General features: G+C 43.6%; 2 protein-coding genes across 5 annotated transcripts in view; both read right to left on the reverse strand.

Moving 5' to 3' along the window:
* The window catches only part of ash1l (ash1 (absent, small, or homeotic)-like (Drosophila)), a 32854-nt gene extending 22370 nt beyond the window's left edge, over nt 1-10484 (reverse strand). For 2 of the 3 annotated variants that reach the window (XM_020640246.3, XM_020640242.3), the window contains exons 1-4: nt 10331-10484; nt 9286-9384; nt 5415-6204; nt 30-4437 (exon numbers count right to left, since the gene is read on the reverse strand). In XM_020640246.3, coding sequence (XP_020495902.2) covers nt 30-4437; nt 5415-6011 — 5005 coding nt within the window. In that variant the 5' untranslated portion in view covers nt 6012-6204; nt 9286-9384; nt 10331-10484. Of the gene's footprint in view, nt 1-29; nt 4438-5414; nt 6205-9285; nt 9385-10233 lie in introns of all 3 variants that reach the window. The other variant, XM_020640243.3, reaches the window with a different exon arrangement.
* Nucleotides 10485-11920: 1436 nt separating this feature from the next.
* On the reverse strand, nt 11921-20212 carry rnf115b (ring finger protein 115b). 2 transcript variants are annotated; one of them, XM_065948165.1, is made up of 9 exons: nt 20048-20212; nt 18746-18804; nt 18525-18585; nt 18224-18435; nt 16914-16982; nt 16737-16815; nt 14955-15048; nt 13202-13328; nt 11921-13053 (listed from the first exon to the last, which is right to left on the reverse strand). In XM_065948165.1, the coding sequence occupies exons 1-9, from the start codon at nt 20123-20125 to the stop codon at nt 12870-12872; spliced, it is 963 nt and encodes a 320-aa protein (XP_065804237.1). In that variant the 5' UTR covers nt 20126-20212; the 3' UTR covers nt 11921-12869. The 2 variants fall into 2 exon arrangements, with proteins under 2 accessions (XP_065804237.1, XP_020495928.1); XM_020640272.3 differs by having other exon boundaries at nt 13213-13328; nt 20048-20205.
* Nucleotides 20213-20886: the final 674 nt, after the last annotated feature.

Genomic DNA, 20886 nt, shown 5'->3' on the forward strand with positions numbered 1-20886 from the left:
TAAATGTTACTTGAACAAATTGAACTTGCCTAACTCTCTCCTTTCTGCTGATGTTGAGCGGTCCTTCCTCATTGGCCGGTCTATGCGGGAGAAGCTGGAACTCTCTGCAACCACCTCGGTCTTTCTGCCCCTGCCCCCCTTCGGCGTAGTGCGGGTTAGAGCAGAGGCAAACAGATTTGTAAGATTGGGAGAATCATGCGCTCCAGGCTCGACATCGTCCGTTGGTGTGAGGGGCTCCTCGTCCTCGCTGTCTGAGCAACCTGCTGGGTCTTCAGCCCTTCCATCTGAGAAGGGACCCTGGCCAGGTGCAACATGACCCCGTGAAAGTTTAGAGTAGTCTGCTTTAGAGCCGCCCATCCTGAACCACGACTCTACTGGGTGGTGGCCTTTGGAGCTGCTGCCCAGTGCGAGTCTGGAGGGGCCTAGGCAGGACATGGAGCTTTCTTTGCGCTTGTACCTTTCTGCAGATGAGGACGAGGAAGAAGAAGGGGAGTTGGCAGAAGTTGTAGCAGGTTGCTTGCTGGCATTGGGGCTGGAGTTGTCTCGTCCAAAGCGGCATCGCTGTAAAGATTCTGACATTCCTAAACTGCCAACTCTCTCTCCTTTCCCTGTTGCTCCACTTTCAGGAATCCCTGCTCCAGCCCGGCTCCCTGATCCTCCTCTTGCCGTTTCCTCCCTGTCCTCCTGGGCGCAACGCTCTCTGTGTTTGTGTCTGTGTTTGTGTTTGTGGTGCCAATTGAAGGACAGCTCAGAGGACATTGGAGGGAACAGGACAGGAGACCTTCCTCCTCCTAGGTACTCCTGCCTGAGCAGCTTGTGTTTTTTCTTGTGAAATTTGGAAGGGTTCAGCAGGAGATGTGAGGGGTGATGATGATGCATGTAGGATGTTGGGGGAGGAGGGGGGAAAGAGGGCGAGTGGTGAGAGTGGTGGGAAGGGGCTGTATGAGGAGCCTGGTGGTGTGGGTGGGGATACATAGCGCTTGCTGGGGGAAAGCCTCTGTAATAGCCCAACCCCAGGGGCCCAGAGGAGTAGGGAACGCTGTAGGATGGGTGGTAGAAACCTCCGCTTGAGAGAGGAAATCCAAGCCCAGGTACAAAAGGAACCTCTGACATAGAGTCCCTCAGTTTTGGAGGCCTCCCACGTTTCTTCTTCATGTCTGGTTTACGAACATAGTGCAAGGGGTCACAGGAGTATGCAGGATGCGAGTAGAAGCTGCCAAAGTTAACCCTGAAGATGGTAGGAAGGAGGTCCCTGTGTAAATAATGATGTGGAGGAGGTCCACCTGCGCCTCCTAGACCACCACTGGCCCTGCTCCCGACCCCCGGCCCTCTACTTGTTCCTGCCGCCATGCCTATTCCACCACTGAGCCGGTGTCCGATGGTTCGGTGTGCTATCCGTATTTCACTCAGTCTCACAACAATCTCATCCAGCTCTGCGAGGAAGTCTGGGTCAAGCCGTCGAGAACGCAGCTGCAAGTACTTCTTCTTACGTTTTCTTTTCTGTCTCTTTAGTTTGTCGTAGCCGGGGCACCCGTGGCTGCGACGTTTACACTTGTGCTTATGTTTCTCCTTGTGTCCTGTTAAGGAGGAGGAGGGGGCTGCTGGGTGAGGTCTCCGGGGATCAGGGGACGACCTTACCCCGTGAGGTGACGGAGAGGGAGAGGGATGTTCCATGAGCACAGCCGAGTGTCGCCGCCTGCCTCTGGAATTGAGGCCCACCCCCGGGCCCATGGTTGAACCCATGACCCCTGGCATTAATAATCCACTGCCCACTCCATGTGGCATCCCGATTCCACCTAATCCACCTGCCCCTCCTGCTTTCTCGCCCCGATCAGAGGTGCTGTTGTTGTCCGTTCCTATTCCACTGTCGCTTGGCACCGTCTCCTCACTGTGTGACTCACTGACTGGTGACGGAGTGGCTTCTTTTAGCTCGCTGAGGGGGGCAGGGGAAGTGGGATGAAGCGGCCTGGGAGGGGAAAGCTTATGATAATGGTAGTGCTGCCTGTAATGGTGGTGATGATGATGGTATCCACGGCAAGATGACTTTTTCTGGGAAGCTGCTGAAGCCATAGATGATGAGCTCAGCCCTTGGTTGCGTGGATTAGGGGCTGAGAAGGTTGGGGGAGGAAAGGAGAACGTGCTGTGGCCATGATGGGGGTTAGAATAGTGAGAGTGACCTGCAAAGTGCACAGAGCCGGGCTCCACAAAGCTGGCATCGCTGATGGGACTGTGGCCTCCACTTGACTGTGAGAGGGAGGGGGAGGGAAAGACCTCTGAAGAGGAGAGCTGGTGCTGATGATGCTGGGACTGTAAATGATGGTGATGGAGGGGGGAAGTGGCGTTTGGGGATAAGAAGGGGTCTGGTGGTGGGGTTGAAGCATTCGACAATTTTGGTTTACGGCCCCTCCTTTTCCCCATATATATTGTGCCCTTTTTACTGACGTTAATTTGTGGCCCTAGTTTTCCCCCAAAAGAAGCAGCCAGGGATGATAATGACTGGGTCGCAGCTTCTGCAGAGCCAACGACCCCGCTGGTGACACTTTTAGGGGGTTCCTCTGTTCTTGGGCCTAACAATATTTGACTGAGAATGCGCTTCCGTTTTACACTCTTCATCTTGTTGATCTTGCCTATTATAGTTTTCATGATGAGCTGCCCGTTTCCTTTGTTGCGGAATCGTTTATCTCCCATGTCCCCCGCCTCAGGAGCTAACGTGGGAGGCTGACCCTCCTGGGGCAAGGTAGGAGGAAGGCGCTTCGGGCGTCCACGCTTTCTAGGCATTGGTTTAGGGGGGTTGAGGTCCACCTCTGGGTGAAGAACGGGTGGGTCCTGTTCTTCTTTGGACTTCGGCAAAGATGAAAAGACCCTTGAGGGAGCAAGCTTGTTAGGGAGGCACCCACGGGCTGGCGCGTCAAGTGTTGGCATTTTAGACTTTGGCCTTCCCCGTTTCCTAGGCTGGGGTGGAAAGAGCTGTGACGCTGTACTTTGTGGCACAGGATTTAGTTTGACCTTATTTGGATTTGGAGGCCTGCCCACAGGTCGTTTCACTGGCGGCGACTGGACTTCTAAGCTTGAAGATAAAGGCAATATGGTATTGCTCTGCTCGAAGGGATTGTGTTGATCTGTTCTTTGACTCTGTGCCCTGTTCATGAAACGGGACCAGCGGGGTTTCCTACCCCTGCGTTTTTTAAGGGGTTTGCTGTCCTGTTCTTCCGGAGAGTCTACAGAGGAATCAGGAGAATCATCTCTTAGAGGCGTTTGTGGGCCCTCTTCACCATCTAGCTCCGGTGAAGACGCTCTTTGTCTTACAGATTCAGGGGAACTGCTATTCCGACCAGGACGACTTCCATCCAGATTGGGACTGCGCTTACTCGGACTAGAGCTCTTCCCCCTTTCTCCTCGCAGAGACTGGTTACTGGCCCCCTTGTCTTTTCCTTCAGACTTTCCTGATCCTGTTGGAGGGGGGGACTTGGTTAAGTCTCGGGGGCTGTCTCTGTCCTGCTCCACCTCACTTGCGCTGCTTTCCTCTGCCAAAGGTGGACTCTCTCGTGCGTGATGCCCTTGTGAGGGAACAGGGGAGCCCAGGTGACTCAATGCACTCGCCGTCCTCTGCTCAGCTGAGGCGGTGGAAGAGGACAAAATGGGACATAGCGGTGAAGATGAGGTATGGGGTGGGCAGTGAGCTGTACGTGACTGTGTCTTTGAAATGCCACTGTTGCTGTTGTCACTGCTGCTGTCCTTTGACATGGCTGAAAGGCGGTTGTTGCTAAAGGTGAGTGCGGGGCTGCTGCTGCGACTACTGCTGTTGCTGTTGTTTAAGTTGTTAGTGCTGCTGCTACTACTAGCTTTTCCTGACCCTTCTGTTTCCTCCTTTCTCAGCGGTGTCAGAGTCGGTGAATTTTCCATAACACTGTCTTTGTTCCTAGAACCATAGGGCCGACCAGGTGGTCGCGAAACAGGAGGTGGAGGAGAAAGGTGTACCATTCTCGAATATGTGTTTCTATTGGCCATAGCCCTGTCTCGTTGCTTGGCTGTGGGGGCCATAAAACCAGAGCTTGGGATAGGAGGAGTTGAGTCCATCTTTCCAGATTTGGCTGGCTTGGGGGTTTTTGATGGTGGACATGTTGCTATGAGTTGAGCTAATTTCTCAGTGACTGTGGGTGCTCCCCAATTTTGAACACCTTTGTCCTTGTCTCTCTGACTATCAGTGCTGAAGGTGTATTGAGGAGGTTTCACACCATCAAAGCTGGGTTCCTGTGACACAGGTAGTGGTGGGGAAGTTGTCCGGGGGTTGGGTTGTGAAGCTGATGTTTTCTTCCCAGAACAATGTGATTTGCTGTCTGGTGAAGGGCGGTGAAGGTTTAGGGGCCTCTCAGATGTGTTTGTGGATGCTTTTGTGTCTGGCTTTGCGTCAGACTTGCTATCTGTCTTTGGTGGACCCTAGTAAAAGAAAAAAAGAAAGACAAATTCTTATAAAGAAGTCACAGGAGGTATCCATAAAACAGTATTTTTTATTACCTATGTTAATCCCTTCCCTTTTCTTTTTTTTTTACAATTAATTGATGATTTTGTTTTCTGCAAAGTTTCAGGAAGTTGTGACAAATACTTTTCATTTAGATAGAAAAGCAGCAAGTTTATACACATCTAGGTAGCTTGAACCTGCAAGTGTTTGCCATTTTTGAGTGATTATCACCTAAACAATAATCAAAGTATTTGGGGATTACATTACTTTCAATTAGTTGACTTATTCATTAATTGCATTACATCTTATTCTGAATCTCATTCCATTTTGTCTTTAACATATTTTTTTAATTTGCTGGAGTCCACTGATATTAAGACCAATGCGAGAATGAGACAGACTAGCAGCTTTAGAGCTAATGCTACTAAAACTAAAAGCAAAATCCTAACCTTAAGACCCAGTGCTAAAACAACAAACAATTAATCAGAAATAGGTTTTTATTTCCCTTTTATAAAATGCAATTCATCGATGGGATTCTGTGTCCAATGCTTCCTCTCTGCCATACCCATAGGGGAAGTTACATTCAACTCAATAACACTTCAGATCAGGGTCACATTGGGGACAGAGAGGGAGAGCTAGAGAGAGAGGGAGGTCGTGCAAGGGAGGGGGGAGAGGACATGGCCAGCCAGACAGAGGACAGACGACATACACGGTGTGAGATTGGAGGGGGCGGTGCATGATGAATAGAGACAGGCCAACAGCGAACACAAAGACTAAAGAACAATTTATGCTTTGCTCTTTATACGTGCAATAATATGGTGATTACTATGGTTACGTTGTCATGGGCCATTGCTTTACAGATGACAGACTATAAAACTATTTAAGGAAGTATGGTTAATGTACTGAGGTATGTACACAATGTGAAAATAAATAAATTGTTAATGATTTCCCTCCTTACCTTTTTTGCTGGAACATTCCCATTCACTTGTGATGTGGTTGTAGTGCTGGTTGGAGTGGGAGCAGGAGGGGGTGGAGTTGGAGCTTTAGCAGAGGGGGTTGATGATGAAGATGATGGGGCTGGTTTGCTGACACTTGCACTCTTCTCCTTCTCTTTTTCCCTGCTATGTATTGCACTCTGGCTGTGACTGCCCGGCCCATCCCCTGACGCTCCTGCACGGTTTCCACGAGAACCGCCTCCTCCGCGCCCCGTATGCCTCACGGTGGCCTTGAAGTTTGGTCGGCACACGTAATTCTCCAAGATCTTTGGGGGCTTCTTCATGCGTTTTGCTTGAAGGCCAATCTTAAGCTTTACATTGCCCTCGGACAGGCTGCTCTCTTTGATGGAGAAATGGGACTGGTCACCACCTGCACCTCCTGGCCCACTAGCTCCTGCACCTGCAGAGACCGCAGTCGCTCCCTCCTTTTCTCTGTCCCTCTTCTTCTCCTCCTCATCTTCTTTCTTTCCCCCACCTCCTTCCTTCTCTCTCTCCCCTGTTTGGGCACCTGAGAGAAGAGGGGGTGGAGTTGCAGTCCCTGCCTGGATCTTGGTATCCATCAGGAATTTAGGGGGTGAGCAGGTTTACTGGGTAGGGGATGTTGTGGTTAACAGGCAGAGTTTTTGTAAGGGGATGGGTTGGGGAGAAGGGGGGAAAGGGGAAGGGGGATAACAGTTAGGGTGAAGCTCTCCTTGACTGGGGATGGCTTCTCTCCCTTCCTCAGCAGTCCAGCCCTCTTTCTCCGTCCTTCAACTGTCCGAGTAAAGAGAGAAAAAAGAAAGAAGGGAGAAGAGAGCAAAACAATTCCACATTAGTCACCTTCAAACACAACATCAACCACACACTGACAGTTTTAAACAGTGCAATGCAACCAAGAAGTATAAAAATGTCTTTAAGTGAATGATGTTGGAAAGCAGACGGGGGTCAACAATTTTTATCATCTGTTTGGATATAGGCTGTCCTTCATTCTGTCTGGGTGACTTTTTATGGTTTGTTCGTCCTAACAGGCTATAACAATGTGTGACCTATTTACACAGCGAAGGATCCTCTACCTGAGAAATGTAACCTTAGGCTCAAGGACTCTGAATTGTCCACCAAAGAACTACAAAGCCCTCAAAGTGCAGAATCAATAGTTAATCCCACAGTGCTGCCACATCCTTCTGAGGTGTTACGAGATAAGATGCCAAATGAGCAATCCCTTAACTTCCCTCATTAGCTGCAGTGAAAATGGATGCATGCGATAGAGTCCGACTTCTCATCCCTACGTTAGCACAGCAGCAGCAGAGAGCTGCATGTTTCTTAATTGTGCTCCTTAGAGGACAGAACAATTCAATGAAGTTGTCCACAGCTCCCAATGGCCACTGAGTGATTTAATGCGGATTCGCCCCCAAGCAGGTGCTTTCTCCGGGTGAAGTCATTTGGAGGCAATTCAGAACTGTGACCTCAGCACATTGGGCCCTCTGGGACTAGACAGAGGATCCGACTGCCTTTCCCAGCCTTCACCAGCAGCAACTGCGAGTGAGTGATAGAGCGTCAACGTGCCGGCGGTTTCTCTGCGCCCTACATTAACGGAGAGCACTAAAGGAGCTACTTAATGGAGCCTCTGGAAAGTCATGCAAGTCGTCACATCAGCTAAGTGTCAGACGCAGAGAAAAAAAAACTGAATCAGCCCTACACAGAGTCTTAGACCATGTTTGTTTTGGATTATGACTCTGGAAAACAGTAGTAGAGATTTTTTTTGTTGAACCACACAGTAAATGCAGCCTGACTTTTGGAGTCTGGCTTGTAGCTCCCCCACGCCCTCTTCTCCATGTTTTCTTCAATTACTCACTCCATTTCGCCTCAAAACTGTAAACTCCCCCTCGCTACACATACCACACTCACATCACACCTCCCTCTTTTCTTTAACACTCCATCAATTTCTGTGTGCTTTCACCGATTTCTTAGAGCTTTTCCGTCCTCTTCCTGTATCTATTTTGCAAACTTGGACAGCAGTAGTAACAGCACACAAACCAAAGTCACCGTGTTCCTGCTCTAATCCAAAACACATTTCACCCACCGCCACCCTCCTAACTGTTCCCTGTGCCCTTCTCCCACAGTGACAAATGTTGCCCTCATTCTTTTATACTAAACACTCACAGATATACCAGCCGCTTCCGCTTGCCTAACAGCAGCTATGCCAAAAATAAGCAACTGTAGTACCTTACACTGTGGGTGCTGCTGACACAAGTCTAGAGAAAAACCTCCTGCCGTGTCAAAACAATCCTCTCACCCAGGACATTTATTGCCACATGTTTTCTTCAAATGATCTGATAATCTGTCGAATAACAGAAAGAAAGTCATACTGAGAGACTTTAATAGGAGCGCTACTAGAGTTAAAGACACATATCAGTCATGCCTGTCTGATGGTAGCTTTTACTTTAAGAGTAATACTTTATGTTAACATACATTGCTTTTGGTTATGTTAAATAAATGTTAGATTATTATAATATGCCTCAAAAGATTACTCTCTGCTTTACAGTGATGCAACATCATCTGTGTTTTTCTTTAACGTGTTCCATACTGTAAACTTTTACAAACTCATTTTGCGACATCTCACAGGATCCGGCACAAATTGTACAGCTCTTTTCATGAACTAGTATCCATACTGATATTTTTCTTTTGAATCTGTGTTATTCACTTTATTCTTTGTGTTTTAACAGTAGGGGTTCTAATGTTTACTTTGTTTCCTACTTTTTAGTATATTTATATTATTACCATATATGCACAAAACACACTATACACAGATTCCTTGTATGTGTTAACCTTCTGGTAAATAACCCCTGATTTGAAAATTCTGAACACGAGGAGTTTAGATGGTTATAAACAGGAATAACAAATGTCGAATGTAAAACAGAGAATCAATAATCAATATCAGGCCAACGAGCTAAGAAATGGCAGAGCAGGCAGGAACGTAGTAAACAACTTCCCGCGCCCCCTCCCATTTCTTATCCCTTACTCCCTCCCTCCTTTCACTCCCTCCTCACTTTTGCACACGTTGTTCATAACTGCTGATTTCCCCTTGGCCATAGCAATAGTATCCAACCCGCCCACCCCCCACTTATTCACATGAGGGCTGGCGTCTGCCCTCAGAGCGCCGTGTCATTTCCAGGGCTTTTACTCCATCGGCATTAGTTTAGAAGGGGTGGGGGGGTGCCAAATTCCATTACTACTACCATTAGTTTGTGTGGTCTAACAGAGAAAGTGCACAAACCTCACGACAGACTTTAACGAAGGGGACAGTATTAATGTGTGAACCTCGTAGGTCAACGAATTGCAGCAGAAGGCTTCAATACATAGGAGCAGAATGACAGGTGTCAGACCAGCAGCACTGTGTGCATTCTTTAGGAGTCCAGGAAACTTAGCCGTAATCCAATGTACAATTTGCATAGACAATCTCAATTAAGTACACATGCCCTTGTGTTAAGCAAAAACAGTGGTTGACCAGCGGAACAGACAGAATAACGCTGTCTGCTTCCCGTTCAGTCAACACTGCCTCTCAAGGGGAATAACACGCGAGTCTGTGAACGCATCACCTTCATTTTCACTTTTAAATTCACCCCTGATTAGTCATGTTTACGGTCTGAAACGAAAGAAGCCCCGGCCTTCAGAGACGTGCTTTTTGTAGTTTCTAAAGGGGGGATACAATGCACGCAACCGAGTAATGATTTGCAAACATATACTCATGTGTAAACATCTGCAGGGTCGACCAAACAGCAACAGGGAGCAGACTGTGGTGAATCTACACTGATGTCAACAGCAACAATACATCTACTTTTAATCATATTCACTCACCTCTGTGATTGTCCAGAAACGGTGATCACATTATTCCGCCGTGTCCTCCCTTCGTGTGTATCAACGTGGTGGCCACATTGTTTTTTAATCTTCCAAGCACTGAATTGCGAAAACCAAAACATGGGGGAAAGTGTCAGATTCGGACTATGTTACATTAGGACCTAGATTCAAAGTGTATGCCGTTTTATTACGCGATAATCTGCAATATGTCAATTTCATTCGATTGCACAACAAACGTATTATCGCTCATAACAAGGTAATAATCAGACAAATCAGTGCCAATGCACACGGAGCTATTGACCGCCAACTATGTGTGATTGTTGCAACATTTAATACACAAACTTGTGACAGTGTAAGTTGTGTGCAAGCATGCTGAGCATACCAAAACACGTTTCTTTTACGTATGCCATGCTAGTAAAAGGTGAGGTTGTACAGTAATGACACTTAATACAACCCAATGCACTGAGAAATGCTTGTGTTTATTTTGTAAGAAGCTAGTAGCTACCACCCGTCCAATAACACACAGCTTCTGCTAACGTTACATTTTGTATCAGCGGCTAACCTAGCCATCTATCAGAAGCCTTATTTATCCCTGCAAAGCTTTAACTTATACTGTATTTAGGTAGAAAAATAGTAGTAAATACGCACAGCTTTCAAACACTTTGTGTAGACTAAGTGAATATATGACACAACCCTGTGTAAAGTGATGAACATAAGCTTACATCTCCGTAGACACTCGTGTTACTACATCTCAGCTACAGCGGCTAACGATGTACAAGCTAAGTCAGCTAAATCAGAAAAATAAAATCCAACGTTGGTTCAAATGCAAAATGCATAATGTATATAAACTAAATTCACACGCAAAAAAATAAAAATATGGCGAGTTATATTCCAGTGGTATAAAATATCAGATGCAGCGCCGTGTAGGTTATTAAAAAAAACACTAACTGTCAACAAAATGGCGGCTGCGTTGAATCAACAGAGACCCCGAAATGGATCTCCCTCTATTTCTTCTTCTTCGGTGGTAAAAATCCTTTTTCCTTACAGCGAGTGGTATCCGTAATATCTCCCGAGATGCTCCGAAATCCTTCCCGACACACCGTTAGCTGGGCCTGGATGTGTCAGCACGGGCCTCTCTCGTTAATCGGGCCTCCATGTCTGCTCAGCCCCGTATCGCTACTGTGTCAGTACAACACGGGGAGAGGAGGGGGGGAGGCGGGGGAGGGAGGGGAGGACGGACCGAGGAGGAGGGCGGAAGAAGGGAGAGGATGAGAGGAGAGCAGAGAGGAGAGCAAATGTCGGTTGTACGCGGTTGTTGCGGTCCCTAGTCTTTGAAATAAAAAGAGTCTGTGTTTCTTTATATGACTATTTTCAGTTGCCATTGACAACCGTGTTTCAGGCGGGTCGAGGGAGTGTGTTCACTGTCAACTGTCAACACGGCGATGCTGCCTTCAGCTGCTACGAAGAACAGCGTCAACATAACATTAGGATAAGGAAACAGTACAGACAAGCATCCACAACCCTATAAATAAATAATCCTGGGTAACACTTTATAATAACCATCATCTATAAAGGGTAAATAAGGGTAAATGCATAGTTAATTAACCATTAGTTCATAGTTATTTACTGTGAACAAACAATGAAATTATAGTTAATAGTGTTTGCTTTATAAACCAATTATTGATCATTGATAAACTATTAATTATCTATCTAAAAAATATTTATAGATGCTTTACAAAGTATAATAAGGGATTATAATCTTCAATTCCAACTTTATAATAACCATCTTAATGCTAATAGACGCTTTATAAAATATTTACAAACCATGAACAAATATCTGGTCCATGTGTCTCTGTAATGTTTATAGAGTTGTTTTATAAACCATCTCTTAAAGGTTTATAAATCATTTGGTCATCTTTAACAAACACTTTATAAAGTGTATTAAATGTTATAATGTGTGCATCAATAAACTTTTAACATAAATTATAGCATTACAAATCATTAGCTAACATTATTAACTATCATTTCATTGTTTGTTAACAGTAAATAACTATGAACTAATGGTTAATTAACTATCTATTTACCCTCATTTACCCTTTATAAATGATGGTTATTATAAAGTGTTACCTAATCCTGTTATCTTAAATGATAAAATTTACATTATAATAGTTAAGCTAGGCTTCTGTAGCTATCCTTGTTTTGTTTGCAGATTAATTTGGACTGTCTGCTTTTTGTGATGCGTTTTTGGATGTTGTGATTCTATTCTATTTTGAAAGCTGTGTTTCTTCATTTGTTCTTATTTAGTTGGGAATGTTTTATATTAAAGAACTGGATAGCCTAATGTTTTTCACACCATGTGCTATAATCCATATTGGTTTAATTAGACTAAATAAATCAGCTGACAAGCGTTCACGTAATTAACATTTAAAGGAAACATGGATTGATATAGGTAATTCAGCTCAAATAATTGTAGAAATGTGATTCAGCAAAAAAATAAGGCCTATAGGTATTCCAGGTGACAGCTTATACACTATAATAAGCAATCAGTGCCTTTTTGCATATAGGCTGTCAGTGTATTTGCATTTTGGACTTGATGTTGGTGAAAATGAAAACATGCAATCTGAAGGTGGGAAAATATTTGATAAAAGTCATTGCATAGCTTTATTGAAATCTTCAATGCATTTGATGTTTTTTAGAGGCAAAATATGTTCTTGGTAAAGTTTAAAAGCCTGACACTTTCTATTCTATTAGGGCTACAACAGCTTACATAGCCTAAATATAGCTCAGATGCAGCTTGCCAATAGTAGGCTATTCATAAAATGTCAGAATTAGAAGAAAACAAATTCTCCAGCTTGCTTGTGTCCGACCACAAGTCCCAAACCGTCAAAAAAAATCCTTTTGGGATGGTATAAAGCATAGAAAAGCAGCAGGCAATTTTCTGTTGGTGTGTATTTCATTCTGAAGGAATTAGCCTATATTTTACTGAACTGTACATTTTCTGCATATACTGACAATTATTCTGTTACAATGGAAGAACTGTAATCTAACAAACCGTTACAACAGTGCTGACTGCAATATGTGAAAATGTGCACAGGAAAGCTTCAAATATGTACTCACTGAAACAAAAGTGTAGCGTGAACCCCACTTATTAACCTATTGGTATGTAGACCAATAAAAATATTTGTGAAGAATATATAGGCCTCAGAGATAAAGGAGGTGTAGAGGTCAAGGATCACAGGGTAAGCCTTCTATAAGCTTTCAATAAAGAGGAAAATAAAAAGACCACAAAATATATTGCTTTAAGAATTTCTCTTTACCAAGAACCTTAATGCATAACTGTGTATCTCCATCATTTAGAAAACCACTGGCAGCTCAGTGCTGAGTAGTAAGTGACACCAAAGACAGTCATTCAGACATCCACCTTTGAAGCAGTGTAGCGAGAAGGGCACTACACCTCCATCGTGCCGAGGGGCTTGTATGTGTTTGTTAGAAAATGAACATACAGGATGAGTAAACATAAAGGTCCTCAGCAGAGAATGGAGTAAGAGCGGCAAATGATAACTGATGCATGATATGCATTTAATTCAAAAGCAGTCTCTGTGTCTCTTGAAAAGCGTGAAGGAGGTAGAGGTGTTGGCCCTTTTCTTAGCTCGCCTGCCTCTCCTGTTGCTCTGTCCGGATGAAGCGGGCGTCTTGGGGTTCTGATGTGGGCGGGAGGCTGTTGTCGACACCGTCGAGGCTTTTACGGCACACTGGGCAGGTATCATGCTGTGACAATGAGAGAAAATGTATTGATTTAAAGTCAAAAGCTAACGGCATTGAAAGTTGAAGCTCAGATAACAAAAGGTTTCTGTGTCTCTGTGAGTGTGACATGTCAAATCCAATGTGCATACAAAACCTTTATCCACATCCACACCTTGTGCTCACCTGCTCCAGCCAAGGCACTATACATTCACTGTGGAAGATATGGAGGCAGGGAAGCTTCCTGACAGATTCCCCCAATAAGTACTCCTCCCTACACACCGGACACTCCAGTCTGCAGTCTGAAGAAACACAAACAGGTGAAACAAGACGATTCAGAAAACACATTCATGAAATGAACAATGAGTCATTACTTCTGATTTCTGAAGGCATGTTGAAGTTTTTAACTCAGTTCTTTATTCAATATCAAAACGTATTAAATTCTTAGATTGAGGAGAGAATACATATTTTCTGTCTGTATGTATTGTGCTATCTTTTCTGTCTTTTTAGTTGGTCTTTACTCACCAGGAGCAACATGATTTACTGACACATGCTCCTAAATATGCAGGTCTCCTCTTTGCAACAAGGAGGAGAAAATAAAGACATAAGAGGAGGGATTACAAAGGGGAAGTAGAGGAGATGGGAAGTAGAGTTAAGCGCAGGAGAGGCATGATAATGGGTATAAGCAAAGGGGAAAATGAAACATAAAATAAAAGAAAACAAAATGTATGCCGTTTAAAAACTGAAACTGAAACGGAAAGCATACAAATAATTGTTTGTAACTTGAAAAAACTTTATAATTACATATTGATTCGAATTTTGAGAACTAAAGGCAGTTTTATCCAACCTCTCGCCAGAGAAGTTTGGGGTTTGTTCTGTTATTGGACTCCAAAGAAAAATAACCTAATGCACTCGGTTCTCTCATGATTACAAGCGAACTCCTGCACACTCTCTAACTTACAAAAATACATTTATTTGGAATGTTTCAGCAAACTTAACTGCTGTTGGTCCTAAAGCTACAAGCAGAATGTTTCAACAAAACTTAAATAGTTATTTCTAATTTGAGTCTCCCCTCTGACAAGACAAATAGCCAATCATAGTATCGGCTTATCAGATGTACAGCGTGGCCCTGGCCACCCCTGGCTCTGCCCCTGGTTCAACCCAAGACTATGAGATTTCAGGCGCTACAGTTGAAGAACTGGACGCCACAAAAAAGTCCAGCTTGTGGGACATAATAAGAATCTTAGCTCTGCTAATCAAAGTAAACCATGTTATGATGTGAAATTAACAAAAGATTCCTCCCTGGAACAGTGGATGAATCAAACCAAAATCCCAAACAAACCTAACTGCTGTTGGCCTTAAATCATGAGTTCAGTTTGACAGGATTTCAATCTAGTGACAGAGACAGCAAACAGGGACAGTACAGACTGCAACGTGATATGATGAACATGATGAAATATACCAAGGAACTAGTTGACAGTAAAAAGATACTATAGAGGAACATGAAGAATATTTAGCTACACAATGTGTGGTGACTAGTGGTGACTAGAGAACACACATGAATACATATGGATACACATGTCGCTGTTGTCCTTTCCATTTATTGTCCAATTACTTGATTAAATTGTGTTTTAGAACCTTGTCTTAATTGTTCTTTATGAAACATCCCTGCCAATAAAGCCAGTATATCAAATTAAGAAAGAGGAGAGGGAAAGGTTGAAGGAGGGGAGGAAAAATATGAGGAGGAAGACGAGGAAATATGTGAGGAAGGAAGACGAGTAAAGGTAAGAACAACAGAGGAGGAGCCGGCACATCTCCCCGACCAATAAGAGAGGAGGATATAAGGAGGAATGAAAAGGTTGAGCAACACAAAATCAAAGCAAAAAAATGATCACGTGACGTGGTGTTTGCAATGCTGTGAACACTACCTGTCTGTTCCTGAGAGATGCAAACTGTTGGCAGGGATGAGATCATGTTCTTCTCTGCAGGAGGGGGGCCAGAGTTCTCCAACTGTCCTAATAACTGAGTGAAGAACAAAACAGTGTGATAAATATGTAAAGAAATGAGGGAACACATGGGCAGTGAAACAAGAGAGTTTCATGTTGACATAGAGAGATGTGGATGTGAAAACAGACTGAAAAAGGAGGCCAAGATGGGACAGAACAACTCAAAGGAGGTGTGGAATGGCATGAAGCAGATGACGGGCTGCAGCAGGCCGGAACCCAGAATTAAAGGAGACCCAGTATTTGCTGCTGAGTTGAACCTATTTTTCAATAGGTTTGACACATCCCCCGACCCAGTGAGCTCAAATAGTGGGTCTAGGTCTCCCCCCACCACCTCAGCCCCCATTCACACCTCTGCTGGAGACTCTGCTCTTCCTAGCATCAAGGTCTCCAGCACCTGAGGACCCTGCTCACTGCTTTCCAGGATCCGTTGCAGTTTGCATATCAGAGGCACATTGGTGTGGAGGATGCTATCATCTTCCTGACCCACAAAGCCCTGTCACACCTGGAGACGAAGGGAAGCACTGTGAGAGTCATGTTCTTTGACTTCTCCAGTGCTTTCAATACCATCCAGCCCTGCCTCCTGAGGGACAAACTGCTCGATATGCAGCTGCACCCTGACATCTCAGCCTGGATCTTCAACTACCTCACAGGCCGGCCACAGTATGTCAGAGTCGACGGCTGTGTCTCTGATGTAGTGACGGGCAACACAGGAGTACCTCAAGGAACTGTTCTGGCGCCTTTTCTCTTCACTCTCTTCACATCAGACTTCAGGTTTAACTCTGGTTCCTGCCACCTCCAAAAGTTTTCCGACGACTCCTCCATTGTTGGATGCATCACTGATGACAATGAGAAGGAGTACAGAGGACTGTTAGAGAGCTTCGTCACATGGTGTGAAAGCAACCACCTCAAGCTCAACATCAGCAAAACAAAGGAGGTGGTAGTGGACTACCGGAAGAAGAAGAGGCCCCCTGCCCCAGTCATCATCCAGGGGGATGAAGTGGAGAGGGTGGACTCATACAAGTACCTTGGGGTCCACATCAACAATAAACTGGACTGGTCTCACAACTCTGACGCCCTCTTCAGGAAGGGACAGAGCAGGATGTTCTTCCTGAGGAGACTCAGATCATTCAGTGTCTGCAACAGACTCCTGAAGACCTTCTACCAGTCTGTGGTGGCCAGGGCCCTCTTCTTTGCTGTGGCGTGCTGGTGGGGTGGCATCAAGACTGGTGAGGCAAACAGGCTGAACAAGCTGGTGAGGAAGGTGCAAAACAGAGCGCTTCAGGCGCTCCTTTTTGCCCACTGCCATAAGACTGTACAACAGCAGCCTATGACAACAATAACAGTCCATCCTCGACACTAAACTTCACCCCCATAAAACACTACCCAACTACCAATTTCAATTCTCAATTCCCCCCAGTTAACTTCATCATTCATTTTGTACTGTATATACCCCGTTTTTGTTTTTATTTTTATTTTTATTTTTATTTTTATTTATTTATCTTCTTCTGTTTAATGTGTATTTGAGCTTTCTTGTCTGTGCTGCTGTAACGCCCAAATTTCCCTCTGGGGATCAATAAAGTACTATCCTATCCTATCCTAAGAAGAAGAAGAAGAAGAAGAAGAAGAAGAAGAAGAAGAAGACACCATGCTCCAACTTATCATGAGGCCATATGCAAACAAACCAGCACCTTTGATGTCACTGACCTCTGTGATGACAGCATCCAGACCTCCCTGACCCCATGCATAATCTCCAGGGTTTCCATACAACTGCAGCATACTGGATCTGAGAGAAGAACAGAAAGAGAGAGAGAGGTTGGCACAGACCTATAAAAGAAATCAAAAGTCAATGATGCAAATCAAAAAAAATAAAAAGTCATTTACAGGGCAGCTGGTGCAGCACCCGGGTTTCCGTTGTTGGCAAACAGGCCAGACAAGAACTGCTGCACGATCCTGTGAAAGGACATTGTGAAAGAGAGCAGAGATTCTCCACTTTAGTGAGCTTTCACAGCAGTAAATTGAGTTGTTTAAATTCATGCCATGCCTTTTTGATTATTATGGAGTTAGTGAATCAAATGATACATGCAGCTGTTCTACTCAAAATAACAAAAGCACACAACTGATCACAAGTGTCAAACAGCTTAAAGGGAATCTGAAGAGGAAGAGTCCCATGATCACTTTCATAATTTAAGTTTTTCTTATTAAATTACTACACTAGGGAAACTTCAATTTGGAAACTTGATGGACTTATATTATACAATAACTGTATAACCATGTTGCCATGTCACAAAGTAACTCAATTTGAGCGTGGGAAAAGTCATTCAGGTGAAAAAACAAGTTCTAAAAATATGCATATATATTTTTTACACACATTGATGATAACAACCACTCAACACCAATTGATTTTACTTTCAGTTAAGATTACAACCCATAAACCTCAGACTTGGCAGCTGCTTTGTCCTGACTACTACTACTGGAAAAGTTAGAGTCACGACCTCAGCTGGAATCACATTTTTCCATTAAAGACCAATTTGTCAAGAAATATGTTTAAAGGATACGCATAATAGTTTTCTTTAACTGCATGTTGTTAAATCAACAATAAGTTTATTAAATTATGTTACATTCTTCTTCAACATCAGTTCTGATGGAGCTGACATTGTCATCCAAAAACACTAACCTTTAGCAGTCAAGATACAAACTTCTGCTTAGCAAACATACTCTAAGTTTAAAATACATCACAAAGAATTTTGAAAATGTCTGTGGCATTTTTGTGAACGGTTTATATTAAATAGGTACTAATAAATGAGAAAATACCTAACCTAACCTCTTGTCCTCTTTTCATGCACCTTTATAAATGCCCTGGCACTTGTAGGCTATAAATATACTATATAGATACATAAAGGTTTTGAACTGAATGTAGAAAAACGTTTTTTAAGGTGTAATCTAACCACGTTGAATGAACTTTTATAGACTGTGATAAATGTGTTAAAAATAATCAGTCCGATGTTTCTGTTTGCAGTGAAATCATGAAGCTGATGTGTATCTAATGGTATGTTTGTTAGTGTTAGTTTCTCAGTCCACCTTTTATCTCCATGCACTTTCTCACAAGACATGAACATTAGAAATGTATAACACTTTATACTGTGAGAGTTCAGCACACACTGGTGATGTTTCTGTGTACCATGTCCACACACCCTTCCACTGCAGGCCTCTGTTCAGGCCTGGACGGCCTCTCCTGCTCAGGCGGGGAGGAAAACTCTTGTTCTGTGGCCTCAACAGCACCGGGCATAGCTTGAGACGGACAGCTCTGACCTGCAGATATATGGTCGCCGTCCACTGGGTCTGACTCTGAAGAGGGCGGATTTGACAGCAGAGCCGAGCGCTCCATAAACAGCAGCTGCCATAACTTTGGAGAGCGAGCACAGAAAAATATGTCAAACAAAACGCCTGTCAAAGAGGAGTGTGTCTATTAAAACACCATGTTGAAGGACATACCTCTGAGAACAACGAGGAGTTTGAAACTTCGCTTGAGGATGACGCACTGTCCTGCAGGAGACTAGACAGCAAATTAAACAAATCTGTGTTAATGTCAAAGGAGAAAAATAAGAAAATATCATTAAAGACTGAAAGTTTTCAGACTTGCTTACAGTGTAATCATACATTTAAATGCCTTTGAGTAAAAAAACATTCATATAAACACGAAAGCTGAGTCCTACCTGGAGTCTTCTGCCACCTCCTCGATGAAGCCCGAGTCACATGTGGAGCACACTAAATCCTTTAAGAGAAAAAAACAAATGCCTTTCCAAAAGAATGTGGAGACTTGAATGCTAAAGTGTTATACCACCACTGCTGCTGCCTCTATTATTCTAGAAATATTTGTATTACATGTTATACCTGGCACATGACTTATTTATTTTTGCAGTTTTCATTAACAGTAATGATGTGTACTGTAGGAGAAATGTAGGCTATAATAAGCGACAAAATATGCAAACTTTCTGTTTTATGGAACTGCATCTTAACACCGAGGTCAACAGGATGCACATGCTGTCACTTTAAAAGGGAGAAAGGTTTTCTTTAACCGTCTCCACAAAACCATTTTCCAACCAAAAAGAGATAGCCTAGATCAATCACACAAGAACAGTCAAATGCTAACAGAAATAAGAGATGCATCATAGTGTCAAAATGGTAAAGCTAATTGTTATTACAATGTCCAAGGACAGGTTTGATTCCATCAAGGGACCTCTGTCTTTTCATCCTGTTCCTCCACATCATGTATTGTGAAATTAAACACACACAAAAAGGGTAGCAACCAAAGGTATTTGCACATTAAAGTATTTTATGTTAAGTCATTACAGCACAGCTTCATCCAGTCTTTCTCTTTCCCTCATGTAAACTCACTCAGTGTCACTATCACGCACATGCAAACACACGTGCGCTTTGCCCCATCATAACAACGTCGGTGCGTAATCGTGCCAAGAAAAGCGTCAGCTGCGCAACTAATGCAATCACAACAAATTGACCAACAACAAAATCAGTTAACGTGAAAGACTAAAGAGACACACGAGAAAACATTTGTTCACAGCACCTATTTGCGGCTGTATGGCATGCAACAGTTTAGTGAGCCCTATGTGTGCGGCTGCTGGTGAATGTGGTGACGCCCAGGCAGACCCTTTTACGTCTCTCACACGCAGTTGACAGTAGACAACTGGACACTAAGTCGCCTGCAGTGGTGCTTCTAAATATGGCAACGCGAATCGCCAGATTTGACTCTCTCTCTCTCTCTGATATAAGATCTTTGCTTGTGCTTTACACACAAAACCACCACCAACATTTGGACATTTGGATACTTAACTGATCCCAGTAAGTTTGATTTCAGAACAAACTGTTAAAAATCACTATGTTTAACTTCTTTAAGAAATAAGGGAGCTCTGAACATGTAATCACACACCCCCCTGGCCGCGTGGATGATCCCCACAGCAGCATGTGTGGAATAAAAACACACTCTTAAAATGACTCACCGGGAGTTTGGGGTTAGTTTCACATTTACAGCAGTGACAGAAAAACCGGTGTTGTGGTGTGTCCGCAGCCTCCGCCATCTTCACGGTGCAGCGCAGTGCCTGACGTATCTACAGCAGCCCATAAAAGTCTCACGCGGTCTTTGTGCGGGTCAGAGGAGTCCCGCAGGGTTAGGTGCCCTGCACAAAACAAGCCTAATTGCAAATGGAAATACACATCATCGATGTGCAGGCAACACACTCTGTACATTATCATCTCATTAGATAAAAGATTGTATATTTTCAGACTGATGCTTTACCTGTTGATTCAGGAGCAGACTTGCTTTGGTCACTGCTGAAAATATAATGCTGTAAAAAAGAACCCAACCCACAACTCAATGAAGGAACAAGTTGTGAAATGATGAAATCGAAGATGTAGTTCACTTCAAGTTTGTACGATGTCACCAGAGAATGAAAATATCGAAGAGGCTTTTTCCATTTTAAAAACAAACTAAGTACAAATGTATTGATTACACGGGAACCTCGTCTACCTTAGAGCAGAAAACAACCCAACGGTTTCCTAGCAACGCTACATTTGTCTGTCTACTAGTTTAAGACAGGGTTTTACTTTTATGTTAACATTTCTTGATTGACTTTGACAAATATGACTCACATGTAATCTAGACTTAGAAATATCCGGTTTTTGGTGTAATATTTAATATTTTGCAATACATTTACAAATGAAAAGACCCATGTTAAAGCTTTAAATAGGCCTACCTACAAAAAAATTAAAATGGCAACAAAAAAAAAAAATTAAAAAAAAGACTGCCATTTACCTCCAAACCACGGGGGGGCAGAATTTT

The sequence above is a fragment of the Labrus bergylta genome, chromosome 19 (genome assembly GCF_963930695.1).
Source record: "Labrus bergylta chromosome 19, fLabBer1.1, whole genome shotgun sequence".
Taxonomy (NCBI): domain Eukaryota; kingdom Metazoa; phylum Chordata; class Actinopteri; order Labriformes; family Labridae; genus Labrus; species Labrus bergylta.